The 21,939-nt window shown below is 38.1% G+C and overlaps 1 protein-coding gene across 4 annotated transcripts in view; it reads right to left on the bottom strand.

The window, feature by feature from the left end:
- Nucleotides 1–21,939, bottom strand: part of ebf1a (EBF transcription factor 1a) — a 135,799-nt gene that overhangs the window by 26,613 nt on the left and 87,247 nt on the right. For all 4 annotated transcript variants that reach the window (XM_067387729.1, XM_067387737.1, XM_067387715.1 and 1 more), the window contains exons 9-10: nucleotides 13,708–13,838; nucleotides 11,974–12,100 (exon numbers count right to left, since the gene is read on the bottom strand). In XM_067387729.1, coding sequence (XP_067243830.1) covers nucleotides 11,974–12,100; nucleotides 13,708–13,838 — 258 coding nt within the window. The remainder of the gene's footprint in view (nucleotides 1–11,973; nucleotides 12,101–13,707; nucleotides 13,839–21,939) is intronic.

Genomic DNA, 21,939 nt, shown 5'->3' with positions numbered 1-21,939 from the left:
ATTGTTTTAACATTTTAAAAATAAATCTTTTAGTGAAGTGTTTATCTTTGAAATGTGTGCTTACGCTACACCACTTCAAAACAAATGGCACTTGGTTTTATATTTTGCAATGACATTCATACATGGCTTAAGTGTCCAAATTATTATTATTTTTCATTGTATACTGGTTTTAAGCTGGATTTATGCTATATATCTGGTGCAGTAATTACTTTTTAGAGATATACACTATATTGCCAAAAGTATTGGGACACCCCTCCAAATCATTGAATTCAGGTGTTCCAATCACTTCCATGGCTGCAGGTGTATAAACTCAAGCACCTAGGCATACAGACTGCTTCTAGCAACATTTGTGAAAGAATGGGTTACTCTCAGGAGCTCAGTGAATTCAAGCGTTGTACCCTGATAGGTTGCCACCTGTGCAATAAGTCCATTCGTGAAATTTCCTCACTACTAAATATTCCACGGTCAACTGTTAGTATATATCATAACAAAGTGGAACAATTGGGAACAACAGCAACTCAGCTACGAAGTGGCAGGCCACGTAAAATTACAGAGCGGGGTCAGCACATGCTGAGGCGCACAGTGCGCAAAAGTTGCCAACTTTCCACAGTGTCAATAACTTCAGACCTCCAAACTTCATGTGGCCTTCAGATTAGCTCAAGAACAGTGCATAGAGAGCTTCATGGAATGGGTTTCCATGGCTGAGCAGCTGCATCCAAGCCTTACATCACCAAGTGCAATGCAAAGCGTCGGACGCAGTGTAAAGCATGCCACCACTAGACTCTACAGCAGTCGAAACGTTTTTCTGGAGTGACGAATCACGCTTCTCTGTTTGGCAATCCGATGGACGAGTCTGGGTTTGGCGGTTGCCAGGTGAACGAATACTTGCCTGACTGCATTGTGCCAAGTGTAAAGTTTGGTGGAGGGGGGATTATGGTGTGGGGTTGTTTTTCAGGGGTTGGGCTTGGCCCCTTAGTTCCAATGAAAGGAACTCTTAATGCTTCAGCAAACCAAGACATTTTGGACAATTTCATGCTCCCAACTTTGTGGGAACAGTTTGGGGATGGCCCCTTCCTGTTCCAACATGACTGCGAACCAGTGCACAAAGCAAGGTCCATGAGAACATGGATGAGTGAGTGTGGTGTGGAGGAACTTGACCGGCCTGCACAGAGTCCTGACGTCAACCCCATAGAACACCTTTGGGATGAATTAGAGCGGAGACTGTGAGCCAAGCCTTCTCGCCAACATCAGTGCCTGACCTCACAAATGCGCTTCTAGAAGAATGATCAAAAATTCCCATAAACACACTCCTAAACCTTGTGGAAAGCCTTCCCAAAAGAGCTGAAGCTGTTGTGGCTGCAAAGAGCCAACTCCATATTAAACCCCAAGGATTAAGAATGGGATGTCATTAAAGTTCATGTGCACAAAACATTTGGCAATACAGTATAATGTATGTCAAAATATCTTTAATTCACCCTCAACTGGTTGATAATTACTTAAATGCTTAATCTTATCAAATACTAAGAAGCACAAGTTGAATATAACATTTTCCACACTATAAGGAAGTCAGTGAAGAGGCCCAGACCTGATTTTAATATTGTAATAAAATTATTTGGGTATGTGACATAAGATACCCAAGAGTCATTCCAACAATTGTTCACTCTTCACACACACTTTCCCTCTCTCTTTTTCTTTCATGATAGACTGACCGCCTTTCTTTTGCCTGAAGCATCAAATCTCAAACAAAACGGAGGAGGAGCAGCAAAAATAGCAACTGAAGACTAGAGTCCTCTGGCCCTCAGTTAATTGTCCTGCTGAAGATGGGGGTAAAAAAAAAAAACAGAACTGTAACAGCCCCACTCTCTTCCATCCTCCCTTCTGTTTGCCCTGTAGGCCGCAGCCTGGACATTTCCTGAGGGAGTTCGCCCAGCTCCCCTCAGCTCCACAGCTGAGAGGACAGACTGTGGGCAGCCTCTGAGTGCAGTGGAGTGGATTCAGATGGCCAAGGGCCCAGACAGAACCAGACCCCTGGAGCCCAGAACACAAGCTGTGCCCAGCCTGGCCATCCTCCACTGGGGAACAGGGGCATCTCTGACTGTACATCAATGCCTCTCGATACAACATTGAACGGCAGGTGGGATCTATGGATTTATGAGCACAAGCAAATGCTGGTCCAGAATCTAGTTTTGACATAAAGCTTGAATACATTGAAAAGAAAGATATATATTTTTAAAAAAAGCCAGGCTGCATCCAAAATAACTCTGTAAAAAGTCTTGTTTACTTTTACAATAACTTCATTAAAAAGCAGTTGACATTGGATAATAACAGTGGACTTCATGCGGCGAGACACAGCAGGGCTCAATGACTCGCTGTTTGAGAGGCAGCATTAACCTCGACTTTCTCGGCCGCCATGACCGCCTGGATGCACAGTCACTCACGCAGCACTATGATTGACTGGCTGTTTACTTAAAGAGCAAGACGAGGAAAAAAACAGTTAAAACAATCCCGGAGCATGATGGAGAACAGACCGCAGCTATCGGCGACGGAAAGAACAACAAAAACAGTCGAATGTGACAGAATGATTCAAAGCCACCCTGCGGCTGACAATACATCATATCTAAATAGGCTTCCTGTAATCAGGTCTGTTGGTGGTTTGGAGACAGGGATATGGAAGTGAGGACCGGTGCAGAGCACAGAAGTGGCCCGAATGGCACATGAATGGGGGTTGGTGAGAAGCTGATTGCAGGATCTCGTAATGGCAAAGAAATAGATGGAGGCTGAATGAGAGATTGTGTTGTGCAGTATTACAGCAGGTCTGACATGGAGGTAGGAGAGAGTGAATGGAAGAGTAAAAGAGTGGGGGTAGCCTGAACTATGTGAAAAGAAAGCTGTAGCTAGGTCTGGACAGCCACCAGGTTCTGTGGCTTAAAGACGACATGATGCAATATTCGGAACATATTTAAATACAGTAATGTGACGTATATTTCTAGGTGAAACAGAATATTAACAGAGGTACACTACTGTCTAACAGTTTGGGATTGGTAAGGTATTTTTCTCTTATGCTCACCAAGGCTACATTTATTTGATCAATTTGATTGCAAAATATTATTACAATTTAAATGAACTTTTCTATTTGAATATATTTTAAATGTAATTTATTCATGTGATGGCAAAGCTTTCAGCATCATTACTCCAGTCTTCAGTGTCACATGATCCTTCAGAAATCATTCTAATATGTTGATTTGCTGCTCAAGGAACATTTCTTATTATAAATGTTATCAAAGGTTGTGCTGCTTACTATTTTTATGAAAATGATTTTTTTCAAGATTCAAAAGAACAGAATTTATTTGAAATAGAAATATTTTGTAACAGTATAAATATCTTTACTGTCATGTTTGATCAATTTAATGTATCCTTGTTAAACAAAAGTATTTATTTCTTAAAAAAAAAAGAAAAGAAAATTCTCCGATCAGGATGTTTGCAGCCGTTACAACTATCGATTTCAAAAGTCCAAAATTCCTCTCCAAACATGTGATCTGAGTGTTTTACTGAACATAAGAATTATTTAGACATGTAAACACCACAAAGCATAAAAAAATATTTTTAACTACATAGAATAAGTAACAAAAAATAAGATCTTGGTTGATAATCTTCCATTGCTGTTTCAGCTGTGTGTGGCGCACAGTAAATCAAGAGCTGTCAATCTGAGAGATTGATCCAATCCAAGCATGCTCCAGCTGTAAAACAGTGTCTGATTGGTCTCTACACATCGTCTATAGCCACATCTGAGATCCAGTTTCCAGTGGTTGAACTTTCAGGTGAAGTTGAAAAACACAGTGTCATGATCACGACGCAGTCAGCTCCAGTAAGTCGTATAGCTTTAGCTAAGCAGCATGTCAAGTCACTCTGAGGATTTTTCTCAAGAATCACAGATCATTTTATGTTGTATGTCGACTCCTTTGAATTTAGCCAACCTGCTCTAAATAAAGATATGCGATTTACTATGGTTCACTAATATTTCGCAAAGTTACAAAGCAGAACATGGCACAAAAGCCTAATCTGTATATTGTTTACATGTACATGGAAACTTTTTATGTTTTACGCCATCAAATTGCAATTGGTTTGTGAGATCAGCCAAATTCTGTGACTGCCTATCGAGTCATAGAATGTGATTATCAGCCAAAAGTGATCTGTGGCCATTTGATCAGAACATCACTAAAAAATGTTGTAATTAGGGATGTCCCGATCACGTTTTTTTGCCCTCGAGTCCGAGTCCGAGTCAGTTGATTTTGAGTATCTGCCAATACCGAGTCCCGATCCGATACTTAATAGCCTACATAAAAAAGAATAAATAAGAGCGAAAAAACAGATAAAGGAACAGTGATTTTCAGGTTTTTCAGGTATCTAACAGTTTTCAAATAGCAATCAAATATAAAATATCACTGCATATTATCTTTACTGTATAAAATAAATAAAGATTAATCATTATTGAAGTTACAAAAACTATTCAGTCAAGAGCAGTAAGTGATTTCTTTGTTATTTGTTGTTTGATTTAACATTAAATACATGCAGCAGGAATAGTTGTTTTCCCATGCACGATCCAGTACATACCTATACTGCTCCACATGAGCTGTCTTTCTCGACTAATATACGTTCACTTAAGACATAACCGACTATGTTTGCTAGGATACTCGCTAAGACGGGCATGTTGACATAATTTTTGTATGAATTTGGCCGCCGAAGCGCAAGACTTGAAAGAGAACTCAGTATTTGCGCGCTGACTGGAATAAGCGTGTGCGCGCTTCGGATGAGCGCACACAAATCTTCCCACAGCGCGTGTTCTTTAAGGTTTAAATCAGCAAGGCTTAAATGAGTTAGTTTAAACACAAATAGCAACGTGTGCTGTTCAGGTCTCACCTGCGCTCGCGCGCTATCAACACCTGGGTGATGACGGCGTAAATGACTGGACATTACAGCAGACGGCACTCGCAGTTAACATTTTACAAAGAGTGACTGTTTTGTCCAAGCTTTATCGTTGTTGTAACGTTTTGTGCATCCATCGACTGAAACATACATTATCTGAACTCTGTCTGTTTTCCACGTTGCTATTTTAAACAAACCATATTAACCAATAGATGCGTCGCCATTCGAGATGGACCGCAGTGCAAGTGCGGTCCGTAAGTGGAGAACCGTTGCACCCCTAATACTTATATATCCGAGTCCTGATCGGGAGGTAATGTCCGATTCCGATCGAGTCTGAAACCACATGATCGGGCCCGATTTCCAATCACTTGATCGGATCTGGACATCCCTAGTTGTAATAACCCCAAACTTCTGAACATTGGTGTAAAATCTATAAAAACATAAAATAAACATTCAGAATATTCAAACAAAAATAACGTATTTGATAAAATAATTGGTTACCACGATTTGAATGTACTTTGTAAAGTAATTATTGGTATTATTATTCACCAACTAAATGGTTATTATATTGCATGTAAGTGAAAAATTATAAAAACAATTTTTTTTTTTTCTTAATTTTTAAAATAATAATAATGAATCACTGGTGTTTTGTGAACAATTCAGGGACATGGACCAAGCCCTGGGGCATTTATTAGTAAAGAGGTTCAGTCTCATTATACTTAATTTGTCTTCAAGAATACACATGCAATGAAAGCTGTAAAACAGCTGGTCTTGAGTAAATCACCACTAAACTCATTTAAGTGTGAATAATGAAGTGGCTGCTGGAGCAGAACTTTTGTGAGGGCCTGGAAAGGGAACATTTAAAGAATCTCTCTTCAAACAGGACCCATGTGCTAGTATAATGAGGCATGATGCAAAGCACCTCTGAGAAAGAGTTAATGTGCTGATACAGAGATGGATGGTCAAGATCTCAGGCTAAACTGTACTCTGCCACACTTAAAGACTTCTGCATGTGTTTACTCTCCTTCATTGCTATTGATTTTCACATACTGTACAATCCTCTCACCAGACGACTCGATAATGCTCAATTGCTGAGAGAAAGATTGTGTACTGAACATTTGGCGGTAAAGTACTGCTAATTTTATAGAGTCGCTGAACGCCCACCGAAAACAATGATGCAAACATTTCATGGACACAAGTCCATGCAATTCTGGTATATGTCACAAATCAAATTGACATTGACCAGTGACAGCATATACATTATCGCAAAAACAAACTCAAACCCTTGAGACTATACAGAAAAGAAAAAAACACCTCCTGTGCTGGGTCATGGAGTGAACTTTGTCAGAAAGTCAAACAAAACAGTGTATTTTCAGAGATACACACCAAACAGGGAAGTAAAATCCCATGAGCTTCTTTATTTCCGGACCCTCTATGTCTTACTTGGTGTGTAATGTTGTATACCAAACCATGCGCAGCAGACCTGTATATTTATAGAGAAACACCTTTCAACTGTCCATGCACTTGTTTACTTTTACAGTTCCAGAAACTGGCAAGCTGTGGTTTCCATTTCTTTCTGGGCTCACGGAACGGTTTCACGACAGAAATAACACCAGCCAGTCACCCGACATATATGATGGCGTCAGTCTTGTGTCATCACGGATTCATTGCACCTCTCTTATTTCATACGTGAAGGAGAACGAAAAGGTTACTTATGATGTCATGAGCTGAAATAAAATCTACAAAATCAATATTGAAAAGAGCAGAATATCAGCCGTATACCATGCCATCTCGTTACGTTTAATAAATATAACCGATATAGGCAAATATAGGGCTGTTACGGGTATAAACGGTCCTCCTGAAGGCGCAAACAGAATTTTCTGCCTTGTGAACAAAGAAACTATCAAGGAACAGACCTGATTTTCCAAAAAAGGAAAGCTACAAATACATTAACAATCGACAGCTCCCCTCTTTCTCCAGAAGATGGGATCAAAACGAGTAAAACATATCAGCAATAAATAAATAAATGAACAACAACCACTGCTTGAAGGATTCCTCGCAATCACACAGATCAATGCTCATTGAAATTTCATGAAGGCAGAGCCGGATCGCTTCATATTTCACAATAATAACTACAGGCCCGCGGGGGTGAAGAGAGGAGGGGAATGAGCCACTACTAAAAGACAATACTATGAGTGCTGTCAAAAGCAGATGGAGCCAGTCAAAACAGTACATTTTAAAATACCTTAGACCAAAAAAAAAAAAAAAAAAAAAATCCCACACTTAATATCTCAAACAGAAGCTCGAGGGCAGAATGTGGGCGGCAGTTTTTAGAATGGCGAGAACACAGCACTTTGTGGCTTTCCTGTTTTTGAGACCAGATGCTAGCGCTGAGCTGCTGGTGGTAAATTGAATCAGCTGACCACACATAGACCTGCAGGGCTAGAACAGTATCCCTGACTGACGGAGCAGAAAGGCATGCTGGGTAATTGGTCTTTAGCAGAACCTTTTAACAGGCACTTGTGGGCTTTGTACAGAGCTGTTAATGTCAGGGTGGTAATGTTCTGTACATGTTAGGGAACAGCAGACTCCGTTTTACACTCTCTCTCTTTCGCTCTCTCTCTCCGTTTTCCCCAGAGCTCTCTTTCATTCAGGTGTGATCTCATATGCTGTGGATAGGAATCAATAGGCTCAGTGGCAGGGTGTTCGATGCCTGCCTGAATTATTGCTTCATTTCTCTCCCTATATAGATGAGGCCTGTTTTTCCTCAGCCCTCCCCACGTCGGGATCAATACCTTACAATCTCATTTTTATCCATTTTTCCATAAACCCAGTGATAGCGTTTATTTGGAAAATCCGACAAGCTAAATAAGGCATCACTTTAAGACATAGGTGGGAGGGGGTCTTGAAACCTGTGGCCATAAAATGGATGACTTGTTTTTCTTGATCGTGAGCAGCAGCTTCTAAAAGACAGAGACATCTGTGTGAAATGGCCCACTGAAGACGCCCTGCTGTTGAGCAAACCAATTGCTCTATATCTTTATGGTTACAATCTCCACCATGCAGAGGTTTAGCAATTTAATTGGAACGGTTATCATTGATCACCTAGTGTGACCCCATTTGTCAATAGAAATAAAGAGACTCATTATCAAAATCGAACAATCGCTCAACCCACTCAAGAAGAAAGCTTCTGCAAAATCTAGAGGTTGGAAAAAAATACATAGGTAACTACAGTATATAATTTGTTCTCATCTACATTTTTTAGTCGGCATTTCTTATATGGACATTTTACATGGAAATAAATGCATGATTTACATTTACAGTGGGGTCCAAAAGTCTGAGACCATGTAGAAATTACCCTACCATTCAAAACATTTTTTTTTTAAAAGAAATTAATACTTCTATTCAGCAAAATTGATCAAAAGTGACAGTAAAGACATTTATAATGTTACAAAAGATTTATATTTTAAATAAGTGCTGTTCTTTTGAACTTAATCTAACTGAACTCATTTAATCAAATAAATGCAGCCTTGGTGAACAAAAGAAAAATTACATCTTGCCGACCTGATACCTTTGAACAGATTTGTGTGTATATATATATATATATATATATATATATATATATATATATATATATACATTTTGAAAAATAAGAAACAACAACAAAACCAACAATATTTAAGAAATTCTTGTTTACGTTGAAGCACTAGATCTGTTTGGTTACTGACATTCTTCCAAATATCTTTCAAGAAATTCATACAGGTTTGGAACTACTTGAGGGTGAGTAAATGATGACATAATTTTCATTTTTGAGTGAACTATCCCTTTAAAGCATGAGGACAGGCAAACTAAATAGTAAAACATTTTTAAATCCATGGTTCTTTAACTTTTTACTCAAATTGTTAAGCTGATTGCATTTTGCATTAATTTAGAAAATGCCAAATAGAAGCATTTTTCCTTGTGGACTTAGGTTATTGGACCCCAACGTATATTTGCACTAAAAGAGAGGGTGTATGCATGTATGATCTGAAGTCTGGCTTTTCCTCAACTAAAGTGACAAATGCTTCCCATAGACTTAATCATTGGGCAGGCGTAGAGAGCTCCCTCTAATGTGATCGAGCAGAGTCTTTTAATATCAGGCCTGATGGGTGCTGTTCAGCCCACTGGCCTGCATACTGAGCAGCAACGAATTGCCTGCTGAACATTTCAAGTGATTCATCAACACCTCCAATCTATCGGCTGCACAGGGCTTCACATACGCTCACTGGCAGATAGCATTATAACTCTGCCTCTTTCCCCCAAAAAACAGACGTAAAACCCCTTTGACGAATGATGCAAACATGGCAATCTGGTAAGAAGTAATACACAACCAAACATGGAAATGCATTTGTTGCAGATGAATTGAAAGGGAGGAAGAGGGAGAGAAAGTAGGGAGACATGATTCATCCCTCTTATCTGCGGAGTGCCATGCAGGACGGGTAATGTCCCAGGCAGTGAGGGTTTAATTGTTTCTGATGATAAATATAATTGCAGAGAGCTTCTGGATGTTTAGGCCCAGAAACTGGGGGTGAGGTGAGATCACTTTGACTGGGTCTTCCTCATTAAAGCTTAGGTTTGTGATAGAGTCTCAACTTCAGCATTCCAGCTATGCAATAAAAAAGAAAAAGGGAAATGATGAGCTACTGTACTATCACACTATTACTTTCCTTATTCCTATTACTGTTACTTTCAGTTAGTAGTCAATCTATTTGTCATACTGAATATCTAAAATATTCATTTATAAATATACATACAAGCGATAATTTATGTAATTATGAATACAATATGTTCAATATATGTATATCACATTTCTTAAAATTATCTCTTTTTGTTTTCCACAGAAGAAAGAAAGCCATATCTGTTTGGAGCGACATGGTGGTGAGTAAATGATGACAGAAATTTAATTTCTGGGTGAACCATCCCTTTAACTACAAACCATTGGCCAGCCAGAGGCACAGTTCACACGAGCATGTGCCAAGAATCCTAGAGAATCTTAGACTGAAATGAGAGGCCTTTGAGGAATTCATTAACTGCATGGCTGCTGGGTTCATAATCAGAGCCACGTCAAAGCCAAGCTCTATAACTGTAGACAGAACAGTGTCAAATATAGTTGCCATCATAATGTAAACGTAAAGAAAATACTCTAAAATCATGCATAGTACATATATACTGGTGAGAAACACGCACTGAATGTAAAAAGCAAAATAAAATGAGTTTTTCCCTGAAAGGATTGTTATTCCTCTCCACCATGGCTGTAAGGGATGTTCTCCAGGTACAGCTCAGGCTTTCCGCATGGCTGTGTGGTGTTTTAGCAAGGCAGCATCAGTGCACCATTGATTTAATTAGGTCTCCATCTCCTCTGCCTGACAGAAGTTGATTAGAGGTGCCAGATGCCCCTTGTGTAATTCCACTGCCAGCTGCCACATAGCTTTGCCAATACTCTATGATTAGTACCCACTGGCAACTGGGCAAGGCACAGGTGCCAACTGGAGCCAGGAGAGAGAGACACACACAGGCTGACGTCCCACTGCAGTAGCTGGGACGGGGGGACAAGGGGAAGAGGGATGGCCCAAAATGCTTTAAACTGAGGAGAATCGCATGGTGGGGCCAACCGGAGGAGGGAGTCAGATCAGCACCAGCCATTTTAAAGTTGCAATGAAATCAAAATGTACAATTCTTATTTTTATTCAATATTGTACTTTTAAATGATTTATCCATGCACATCATTATTATTATTTTTTTTTTCATTCATGTGCCCTCTTAATTTTTTATCAAAATAACTTCTCCCTGTTGCAACGACATCTCATCTCTGAGTGTTTACTGCTGTGAGGGGGGAAACAACCTGTCACTCACATGAGATCGCAGCAATAGCAAATGACAATGATCCAATCAATTCCTGACCAATAATATCAAGTTCCATTCTACATTTTTTCTTGTTCGAGAAGCTGTTTGAATATGTCACAATAGAGAAGCAAAGACTGTCGTGACTTCCGTTTCATGCCAACTTTAATGGTCTGTGGTGAGATAGACAGCTCCGCATTTGGTCTCTTGTCATTAACAGCATTGAATTTCAAACTGAATTTGAGTGCTGCAAGCATTAAAACCTGCACATCCAATTTAAAAGCATTCTATATGGTTATTGAGCTTGCAGCTTTAGCAAAAGGGGCACATCTAGAAGTGCAGCCATAAAAGGGGGTGACCATCTGCCCTCTGTTTCGGAGGCGTGTGTGGCAATATGTGTGTTTGTGTGGTTGTGTGCGAATGTCTAAATCCCTCCCTCCATTCCTGCCCATGTGCTCGCTGAATGGGCCATGAAAAGAAGCCAAGTCCAGTGCCATAAACCCAACAAGCATACTCATTCACACCCACGAATGCACAGGCATATACATAGACACCTACTGAGCCAACAATACCCACAGCTGTGCACTGTTTAAACCTATTGATGAGACAGGCCTTTAACATTGCTCCCTTCAGCGTTTTAACACTGTTCAGAAAAGCTGCGCTTGTACTTTGACTGCAAACTCTAAATTTAAACTAAAAAAGCTGCAAGATCAGCAAACAAACTCTTCACCTCTTCCTCCCCTGATTTCATGTTGTTTTACCATTTGATTCCATCATATACTTCCCTCATGCACTTCCTTTACTTCTGGAACTCTGAAGTTAATTACTTCTCCCAATATGTAGAGAGTACAGTAAACTAATTTTCGAGCGTGCAGATATCGCAGGTGACCTCTCTTTCCTCCATAAGATAAGTCCTACATTTCTCTTATCTGTGCAGGCTGCAGGATGTTCCTGGAGTTCAAGGCACAGCCGTTCATATTAAGCGGTGTGCTCAGGAAATAGGTAAGATTCCTCTACAGCATAGGTTTTTTACTACAGGATACACTTGCTGACTGTTACTCAACCCACATGTGAAATCAAGAACAGTTGTAAAGAAGTAAGACATGATGGTTGTATGTACTGTAGATGACTGAGTATGGTGAATGTAAAGGTGCTTATTGTTGTCCTTACCTGTGTAGATAAATCTGCCCGGTGTACCTTTGCAGAACTGCTTTGACTTGTAGGACAGGGTGACCTCCACAACCCCGGGAATGTGTCTGGGAGGAGTCTGAACTCGAATGGCGTGAGGGGTTATGAGCTGAAAGAGAAAATGATATGTTTTTAAAGTGAGAAGTGTTAAGCTTTTATTTTTGTTGTTGTTGTTGTTGTCAAAATAAAACAAGTAGAATACATTGGTTGAAATAAGACATGAGAATATTAAAATATTTTTACAGTTCAGACAGAGTTTATGAATCCTAATAATGAGAGGATAAAGTAAATTCTACCTCTGGAATTGGATCATCTCATTAATCTGTGTTCAGAATAGCATACTACCATCCTATTCTTGTAGTGGTATATATAATTGGACACCCTCGCATGCAACATAATGAGGTCAGTAGGCAGCATGCAGTATATGCTATGCAGAGTATAGTAAACAGTAAGCAAATATTTAGTGATGCACGATATATCGACCACCATATCGGTATCGGCTGATATACAGTATGTTCATTTTTTAATGTTATCGTTATCTGCCCAAAAAGAAAATTTGGCCGATAGATAATGGATTATTTCCTTCAGCTGAGACACTTCAGATGCACACTGTTTGCCACAATGGTTTTGAATTGCTTGAAATATGATCATATGATCAAATGTTCATATCGGTGTATCCCTACAAATATTCTATTCTGAACAGCCTATACAGTATATTTAGCCTCAGAGATGTTGAGAGCTAATTTCTAATTATAAATTATGAAAAATACAGCATCCTTTGAGAGGTCATTGGTCAGTACAGGTCAAAGATTAACTTTTCTTTTAGCTCCATAAGGTGACACAAATCTCACCAGCCAATGAGATTAAAGCTTTTGTCAGCTGGCAGTGCACAGTCCAAGTAATTACATAATGTAAATTCTGTCCACCTTTTTTTGCATCTGTATTTTCTGACACTTGTACTGTATAAGTGCTTCACAATATTTAAAACGTGCATTTATGGTACCCCTGTCTACCTGCAACCATACTAGCTGAGCTATTAAACAGTATTGTTTTGTTCTCTGATTAGACTATGATTTGACTGCTTACGATTTTTATGAAGCGGTGCTCAATCCCCTTTGAAGAGGAGCCGTGCCACTACAAAGCAGCCATGAGCGCTCAGTTTCCATGCAAATACTCTGTCATATTCAAAGCCAGCAGCACTGGTGCTGCTTTACATGGCTTTAAACTGTCCCTTTCATTGCTCACTTAGCTGGGTTTTCATATGCCAGGCACTGCTCTTCTCACCTCTCAGATAAATATGGCATTGTCAATGAGAGGCTTTTTATAGAATTACCTCTTTTATCTAGCTCTTCTCAAAACAAGCAGCACAGAAACTGAGTGAAAGACCAAAACAGATGGACAGACAGGAAAATAGACAGACTGGCTAACCAAGAACTGAACAACTGAGAACAGAAGCATTATGTTCATTCAGACTGGCACATGCCTTCTCATATTTGTAAGCCAAGGGGATTTTGAATTCATCTTCCATATCATAAATATTTTTTATAATTGAGTTGCACAACTATTGTAGGTAAAAAGGTGCATTTTTAATTTCATTTTCTTAAATTCAGTTTGAATTGTTGTGATTCTTAAATCTCTTTTTTTTTTTTTTTTTTGGCCACACATTTTTCAACTAAAGTGATATTACAGAATGGATTGCATAGAAAGGTATCCAACCTCACTCCAGACCAGCATGGTTCCAAAGATGACCTGTAGGCCGTCAAAGAAGTTATCACCGATGATGATGACTGTGGCACCCCCTGTTGTCCAGCCTTCACTGGGACTGATGGCCTTAATGCAAGGAGTAGCTGTTTTAGAGAAAGAGGAATAGGAAAAAAAAAATGAGTGAGACAGTGGCTCACCGTATACTATAAACAGCTTGTTTTCCTGAAAAGACATACGCAATATACATTAATTATGGCTATATGTATTTGCCTGTATACACATCAAGACACCTGTAAAGTGATTATATGAAAATAATGTCAAGATACATCAGAATAAACATCTGGAAGCAACCAGCAAATCATCACTCGTGTGCATTACCTGTGACATAATTTCATGCACAGACTAAATTCTTAGGAAATAAATTTAAAGCTGTGCAACGGATTTCTTCCTGATTACGGCAAATAGATTTATGAGCCACAGTCTATTAGGAAGCTTTAGGCACAGCTTAATGACAAGTGACTGACTCATTAGAGTCGTCACATATGATTAGACTGTGGCCATTCCTCTGCGCCGTCCCCATATGCTTCCTGACAGCGGTGCGAGCATGAGAGATGACGCTCGCTCACCGATCATTTATCTCAATCTACCCTGTATAGTAGCATGATTCACTGCAGTGGTTGCCTGGAAATCACCTGCAACCTAACCATGATCATCTCTAGTTTTGGGATCTTTAGATTGTCACATGGAAGAACACAACTCAAACTCAGAGAGTGGAGTGGACTGGAGCAACAGCAATTTCTCCACCCCGCTCAGTGTTAAATAATCACTCCGCTCCAGCTCCGCTTCTATTCTCTACTCAGTGGTGAGAGAAAGCCCACTCCAAATCCACTCCATAGCTTAAAATTACACTGTGACAGACCAGCCAAGTCTGTCTTTACCATCTCTTTTACTCTCTTCTCTGTTTACCATGATATTGATATAAGAGATTAAATAAATTTATATAATGAACATATCATTTGCATTACACAGTAATACAATTTGATATAATTATGTTTGCTATTATCAATTTATTATTGAAATGAAATTAATTTGAATTATAATTTAATTAAATTAGCTGTAAAGTCTCTTTTTACCACCTCTTTTACTCTCTTCCCTGTTTACTATGATATTGATATTAGAGAATAAATACATTTATATAATAAACATAAATACATTTGTATTATACAGTAATATAATTTTATAACTATTATATATTGCTCACTTAGTTAATTGTTTAAAAACGTAAATAATTGAATAACTTAAATGTAATTAAATTTAATTATAATTAAATTAAAATTAAATAAATAATATTACAATATTTAAATGTTAAAAGTACTCTTTAGCAAGTCTCAAAATTATGTACATTATAAATGCCTAAATTCAATAAAATAAAATCTAAAATCTAAATTGATTGAGTTTTATTTTTAATGTTTTATTTTGAATTTATTTAGTCAAAATAGTGTTATATTTTAATATCATCGATTTGAGACATAGCATGAAAATAAATTTAATTTTATTGGCCAGAATTTTAATATTGTTACATCCAATTTACATAGAGTTGTACGGGCGATGCGTTAGTATGATTAATTTTGCTACAGACCTTTATATTTTATGTATTTCCTCTTAATGTTTGGTTAACATGTATTTTTAAATTCTAACTTATTTTTCTCATTCTCATGATACTCATGTTCATCTGTCATTTATTTTCATGAAATGTTTTGTCGTTTTAATATTGTTTATACAATAATATTATGCATTAATTAAGTGGCATATTGCAGGCAAAAAGGTGCATTTTAAATGTAATTTTCTTTGTATTCAAATTCAGTTTTACCCTGGTTGTGATTCTCAAATCTTTGTTATTTTGTAATTTTGACATTGTTTCTACAATAATATCACACAAAATTCATTTTTTTTTTTTTTTTTTTTTATCTCTTGGCATTTTTCTTACATTGTATGCGAATGATGGGAGTGTTATCAGATCAATTTTGGAGCGAGAGAAAACCCTGCCCCTTTATCACTCCACTTTCACTCTACACAACTTGTATAATCTGGTCCAAAGACGCTCAGACTCCATTGACTAAACTGAGTGCAGACAAAAACATGGCGACAGGACACAGAGTAGAGTGAAAGTCTCTGTCAGTAGCAGACCCCCTGGTGCTTTACTTATGAAAAGCCATAATTCCCCTCTGCCTTTGTTTTAGTCATGGACATAATTAATGAAATCTGAGGGTCAGGCTGGAAAAGATCAGTCAGTGATGAGTGTACAATAGCAGCACTCTTCCCTCCAACCCCTCCTTCCTTCCCCTCTGGGGGTGGTAGAAGAACAAGAATGCTAATTCCGCTTGATTATACACACACCTTTATTAAATATTACACTGACCCCATGTGTGCGCGGGGAGGGAGGGGGCCAGGTGCGAGCGCTTGTTTTATGACACTCGTGCAAATGTCACAAGCGCTGGAGTTCGCCAGGCACAGAGAAATCCAGAGTCCTTACAGCAGTCGATCAAAAGGCCAGGTGCCCTGGGACACTCTGAGAAAACAGCAGCCAGCCATAAAAATTCAACACCTTAATGAGTTTAAATTTCATTTCAGCGTGTTGAACTTTGGCACCGGATTCTAAAGCTCGGTGTCTCACTGAAGGCGCTTTAACCGACTAATTACTGCTGTTCCAATTTGCTGCTGGATTTAAATAGAAGGAAAAGACATGAGGGAGGGAAAAAAGGAAAAGTAAGGGTCCTCTGAGGCAGCTGTCGGAGGCAGAGAACGGGAGAGTCTGTCACGAGCGGCTCTGTTGTCCTCTGTGACTCTAGTAGTGGGACTGAACACATATCCTTTAACAAGTGCTACACACAGCTCTGACTGTAGGCAGGACCCCTGGGGGAGGGTGGGGGTCTACGCTCAATGCTCGTGCGATAGTGTACCTAAGTGAGGCAGTCGAACTGTGGAGGCAGATGGCCTGCGTGTAGGAAGAGCTCGGTTCTGCTGATAGGACCTGAACTGAGATTAGACGAGGCTGTAGGCCTCATTCGCACAGCTCAAACTGGTGTGTGTCAGCCATCGGCAATGCCTTGGGAAGAGCTAGCTTAGATAATAGTAGGGGATATTGAAAACCTGCAGGGGAAAATGGTCTGGGGAATGGTGTTGGGGAAGCAAGTTTCAACAGTCAAGCTACAAGAAAATTGAAATCTAGTTTGAACTGCAGTTATGCTAGAGTACAAGCTAGTAATACAAAGAAGCTAGCCACAATGCCATTCAAAAGTTTGGGGTCGTTAAGATTTTAAAAATAATTTTGAAACAAGTCTCTTATGCTCACCAAGGCTGCAATTATTTGATCAAAGATACAGTGAAAACTACGGAGCCCCGGACATGACATGCAGGAAAAAAAATAGTAGGCTAAATTGTGCGCACGATTTACTAATTCGTTCCCTCGATTTACTAAAACGTACGCACGATTTACTATTTAGTTCCCTTGATTTATAAATCATGCGCATGGTTTTTAAATCGAGGGAACGAAATAGTAAATCATGCGCACGATTTTGTAAATCAAGGAAACGAATTAGTAAGTCGTGCGCACAATTTAATTTTTTTTCTTGCATGTCATGTGCGGGGCTCCGTAGAAAACAGAAATATTTTAAAATATTATAACAGTTTAAAAATTTCAGCAACCATTACTCCAGTCTTCCTTCAGTGTCACATGATCTTTCACGATCTTTAATCATTTTATATGGTGTTGGTTAAGTTTTGTTTGTTAAAAATGTCCATGTTTTTTTTCATTCGTGTTTTGTAAATGTTTATTTGCCTTTGTGTATATTCATTGTGTTCGATTACTTTTGTTATTTTTTTAGTTTCACAGTGCTCGAATGACGAAATTAAAGAGACAAAACTCATGATGAGTCTTATTTGGAAAGCCAATGGGGCAGCTACAGTACATTTAATATGCTGAGTTGAAACATTTCTTCTTATTTTTAATGTTAAAAACATTTATGCTGCTTAATATTTTTGTGGAAATTTTAATAATTTTTTTCAGGATTCTTTATCTAAATTAATGATTCATTTCTTTAAAGAAAATGTTACTGACCCCAAACTTTTGAACAATATTGTACATCTTTTTATTTATTTATGCAAACACAGCTGTATATATCTGGTACAAAAACAATGAGGATCTCAAATAACAGCCAAAAAAACCCACCATTAAACAGCATTTGAACATCAATTTGCACTCAATAGCACATTTAGTATGTAAGATTATTGTGTAATTCTACTTGATATCTCTCTCTCTCTCTATATATATATATATATATACAGCTATGGAAAAAATTAAGAGACCACTTAACATTGATTTCTGAACTTGAAGTGGTCTTTTAATTTTTTCCATAGCTGTATATATATATATATATATATATATATATATATATATATATATATATATATAGAGAGAGAGAGAGAGAGAGAGAATATTTACCTGTCTACATTTTCATTATATTATACATTTTATTTTAGGAGAAAGTCTGTTTTTATGAGTGTGTAATCACTTTTTAGGTAAGTTGAAGACTTTTTATATCCATGTTAAATATAGAATTCTAAGTAATAAATAACATTTAGTTTAACAGCAACATACTGTATAGTGATGCATCTGTGGAAGAAAATCATCTTCTAAGATTAAGATTTACAGAGTGCTGATGATACTGAATGTTTTCCTGAAGGTATATTGCATTTTAAGTAGGGAATTACATATTTTAGATTAAGGAACATGATTTTAAAGCACTTCAGTAACCCCAAATATACAAATCAAATCTCCTTATAGACTAACCAAAATGTCACAAATATTCTGTTTTCCAGGCATGTTGTAATTTTCATAAGTGAAGTAATCCACTTTGCAGCCTTGAGGACTTCCCCAGCTAGTCTGTGCTCTTTTTTTTTGTTGGAGCTGTGTTGTGGGTGACTGCTGGGCATAATGCAATTTGGCGGCGTGATAAACCAGGAGAGATGAAGAGGAATGGTGAAGCAATCTGTGATGGTAATCTTGGCCTAAGACGACTCTTTTGCAGGGTGCTGAAATTGCGCATGGATTAAGCAGATGGTGGAATGCGAATCCATCTGATAGGATTAAACTTTGGTGCCTCCTCTGCCGCCATCTGTTCCCTTACTATGTATGCACGCGTATGCGCGCTCGCTCTTACACACATCTCAGATAGAAGCACAATAGCTTTCTTTTCTACAAACTCACACTCTCGAACCCTGCAGACATCTCTTTCCACCACAGTGCATTTGTGACATGACCTCACGTATTGATGCCCTCACTTTACCCTCGTCTCCGCAGCCCAGAGCAATCAACACACATGCACACCATGTCTGACAGAACAGACTCATTAGCTGGAGGGGAGTGGAAATGGTTTGAAACTGACACAATAATAGACAAGAGCGAGCAGAGGTGAGTGAAGGGAAGCAATCAGGACATTTTTGAATATTTTGTGCTGATTTTTGAGGGAAAATCAACAGAATTTTGTTGAAGGTATTTAAATATGGTAAAAATGTGTTAAATGGAGCTGAAAGTACACTATGATTGGGAGTGGAAAATATTATAAAATTAGCCAAAGTACTTAATAAGATCATACACAAGGGGTGGGAATGTGTAGAACTCAGTGAATGACAGGTGATTCAATTTTGAATTAAATCTAGGAACTCTGTATTGAATTATAAAACATTTATTCCTGGATTGCCCTCCAAGAAAAATATGTATATATGTACATGTCAGTGAGACATAATGAAGAATTACAGTATAAGCCAGTCTGTCTCAGGATTTATCCTATACTTTCTTTTGGAAAAAAAGAGAACGAAAGAAACAACAACAAAAAATCCACACAATTTTTTAAATATGTCGAGGCTTTAGAAAACTGACTTTTTTAATTTTCCCAGTGCAGTGGAAACTATACTTAAAGACTGAAGATGTCCCCAGGAGAATAGAGAGAATTTAATCATCAGCATCATTATTATCAAATCATCATCATTCAAATCCTTAGTTTTTCATCATAAATGGGGGTTAACAGTCCAAGTGAAAAATATGTTCTTCTCTAGAGTCATCCCAAACATAAATGAGAAAATGATTGGATTTGAATGCGACTAAGGATCAAATCATTGCTCAAATCATGTCCACATGTTATTAGACAGATTTAGGAGGGCCACACTATAACCTGCGAGAGATGGAGGACAGCAGATAAGGCCACACGCCGCTCAGAAAATAAATACTCAGTGCTTAAGCCTCAGAGGTCTCGTAAGACACATGTTCAAACCTAAAGAGAACAGGCCATTTAGGGAATGCTGCGTTGACTGCTATTTTCTTAGCCTGCGCAAGCCTTAGTGAAAAGTGGGTGCTTTTCTGCACTGCTACTGTTGGTATGCTGTTTGATAGTCAAATTAAAGTCTGGTTAGCTCAAACCACCTGCAATATCTGGCACTAGCATAACTTGTTAGTCACATTAACACAAATGTGGCACACAGAGGTGCTAAATCAGTCAATATGAGCTGAATGAATGGTAACAGTTGTCTTTCAATTCAAAGTAGTATGCGCACATCCAATCATCACTTCAGCAGGTGTTCGATCAAGAGAAAACTGAGCTGAAATGCAAAAGAACTGGCACACTGCTATTTCTGCTCCCACAGACCACAAGCGATCTTCATCAGGCAAATAAATCAACAAATTTTATATCAACATGATGAACAATCACACCTGGCATGGTCAATCAGTGAATTAAAGGTGCCCTCGAATGAAAAATTTTATTTATATTGGCATAGTTGAATAACAAGAGTGGAAAAGACATACAGTGAGTCTCAAACTCCATTGTTTCCTCCTTCTTATATAAATCTCATTTGTTTAAAAGACTTCAGGAAAACACTCGGATCTCAACATAACACTGTTACGTAACAGTCGGGATCATTAATATGTATGACCCCAATATTTGCATAATGCCAGCCCATTCGATGCATTAGACAAGGAAAGGCAGTATTAACGGCTGGATCTGTGCACAGACAAGGTAAGCAAGCAAGAACAACAGCGAAAAATGGCAGATGGAGCAATAATAACTGACATGATCCATGATATCATGATACTTTTAGTGATATTTGTAAATTGTCTTTCTAAATGTTTCATTATTATGTTGCTAATATACTGTTAAATGTGGTTAAAGTTACCATTGTTTCTTACTGTATTCACGGAGACAAGAGTCGTTGCTATTTTCATTTTTAAACACGTGCAGTCTGTATAATTCATAAACACAACTTCATTCTTTATAAATCTCTCCAACAGTGTGTAATGTTAGCTTTAGCCACAGAGCATAGCCTCAAACTCACACAAAATCAAATGTAACCATCTAAATAAATACTTTACTCACATAATTCGAAGCATGCATACAGCATGCATGACGAACATCTTGTAAAGATCCATTTGAGGGTTATATTAGTTGTGTAAACTTTGTTTATGCGATGTATATAGTCGAGAGCTGGTGGGGCAGAGGGAACGCATCTCTTAAAGGGGCCGTGCTGAAAAAATCAGTGCATAGTTAATGATGCCCCAAAATAGGCAGCTAAAAAAATTAATTAAAAAAAATCTATGGGGTATTTTGAGCTGAAACTTCACAGACACATTCAGGGGACACCTAGGACTTATATTACATCTTGTAAAAAAACAATCTAGGGCACCTTTAACCAAAAGGTTAAAGGCTCAACTCCATGAAAAAAGTGTGGACACATTAGTGAAATATTTCAGGAAAAAAGATCCATAGTTAATAGTTTAGCCAAGCAGCTGATTCCAATGTAAAATCTGCTAAATATCTTAAACAACATTTATTTTTCTTACCCCACTGACATTTTTTTTCTTCTTTTTTTAAGCTAAATCACAAAAATTTTAGTGGTGTTTATGCTGGAAAGAAGAAAATACAATTTGGCAATGGGCTAGAACATTTTCATGGTCTTATTACTCTACCATAGACACTTTTTTAAAAGAAACTTTTAAAGGTGCCATCGAATGTTTTTTTACAAGATGTAATATAAGTCTAAGGTGTCCCCTGAATGTGTCTGTGAAGTTTCAGCTCAAAAAACCCCATAGATTTTTTTTTAATTATTTTTTTTAACTGCCTATTTTGGGGTATCATTAACTATGCACGATTCATGCTGTGGCCCCTTTAAATGCTCACGCTCCCCGCCCCCGGA

The sequence above is a fragment of the Chanodichthys erythropterus genome, chromosome 1 (genome assembly GCF_024489055.1).
Source record: "Chanodichthys erythropterus isolate Z2021 chromosome 1, ASM2448905v1, whole genome shotgun sequence".
NCBI lineage: Eukaryota > Metazoa > Chordata > Actinopteri > Cypriniformes > Xenocyprididae > Chanodichthys > Chanodichthys erythropterus.
The sequence above is the reverse complement of the archived record's forward strand: the minus strand, read 5'-3'. Positions and strand labels throughout refer to the sequence as shown.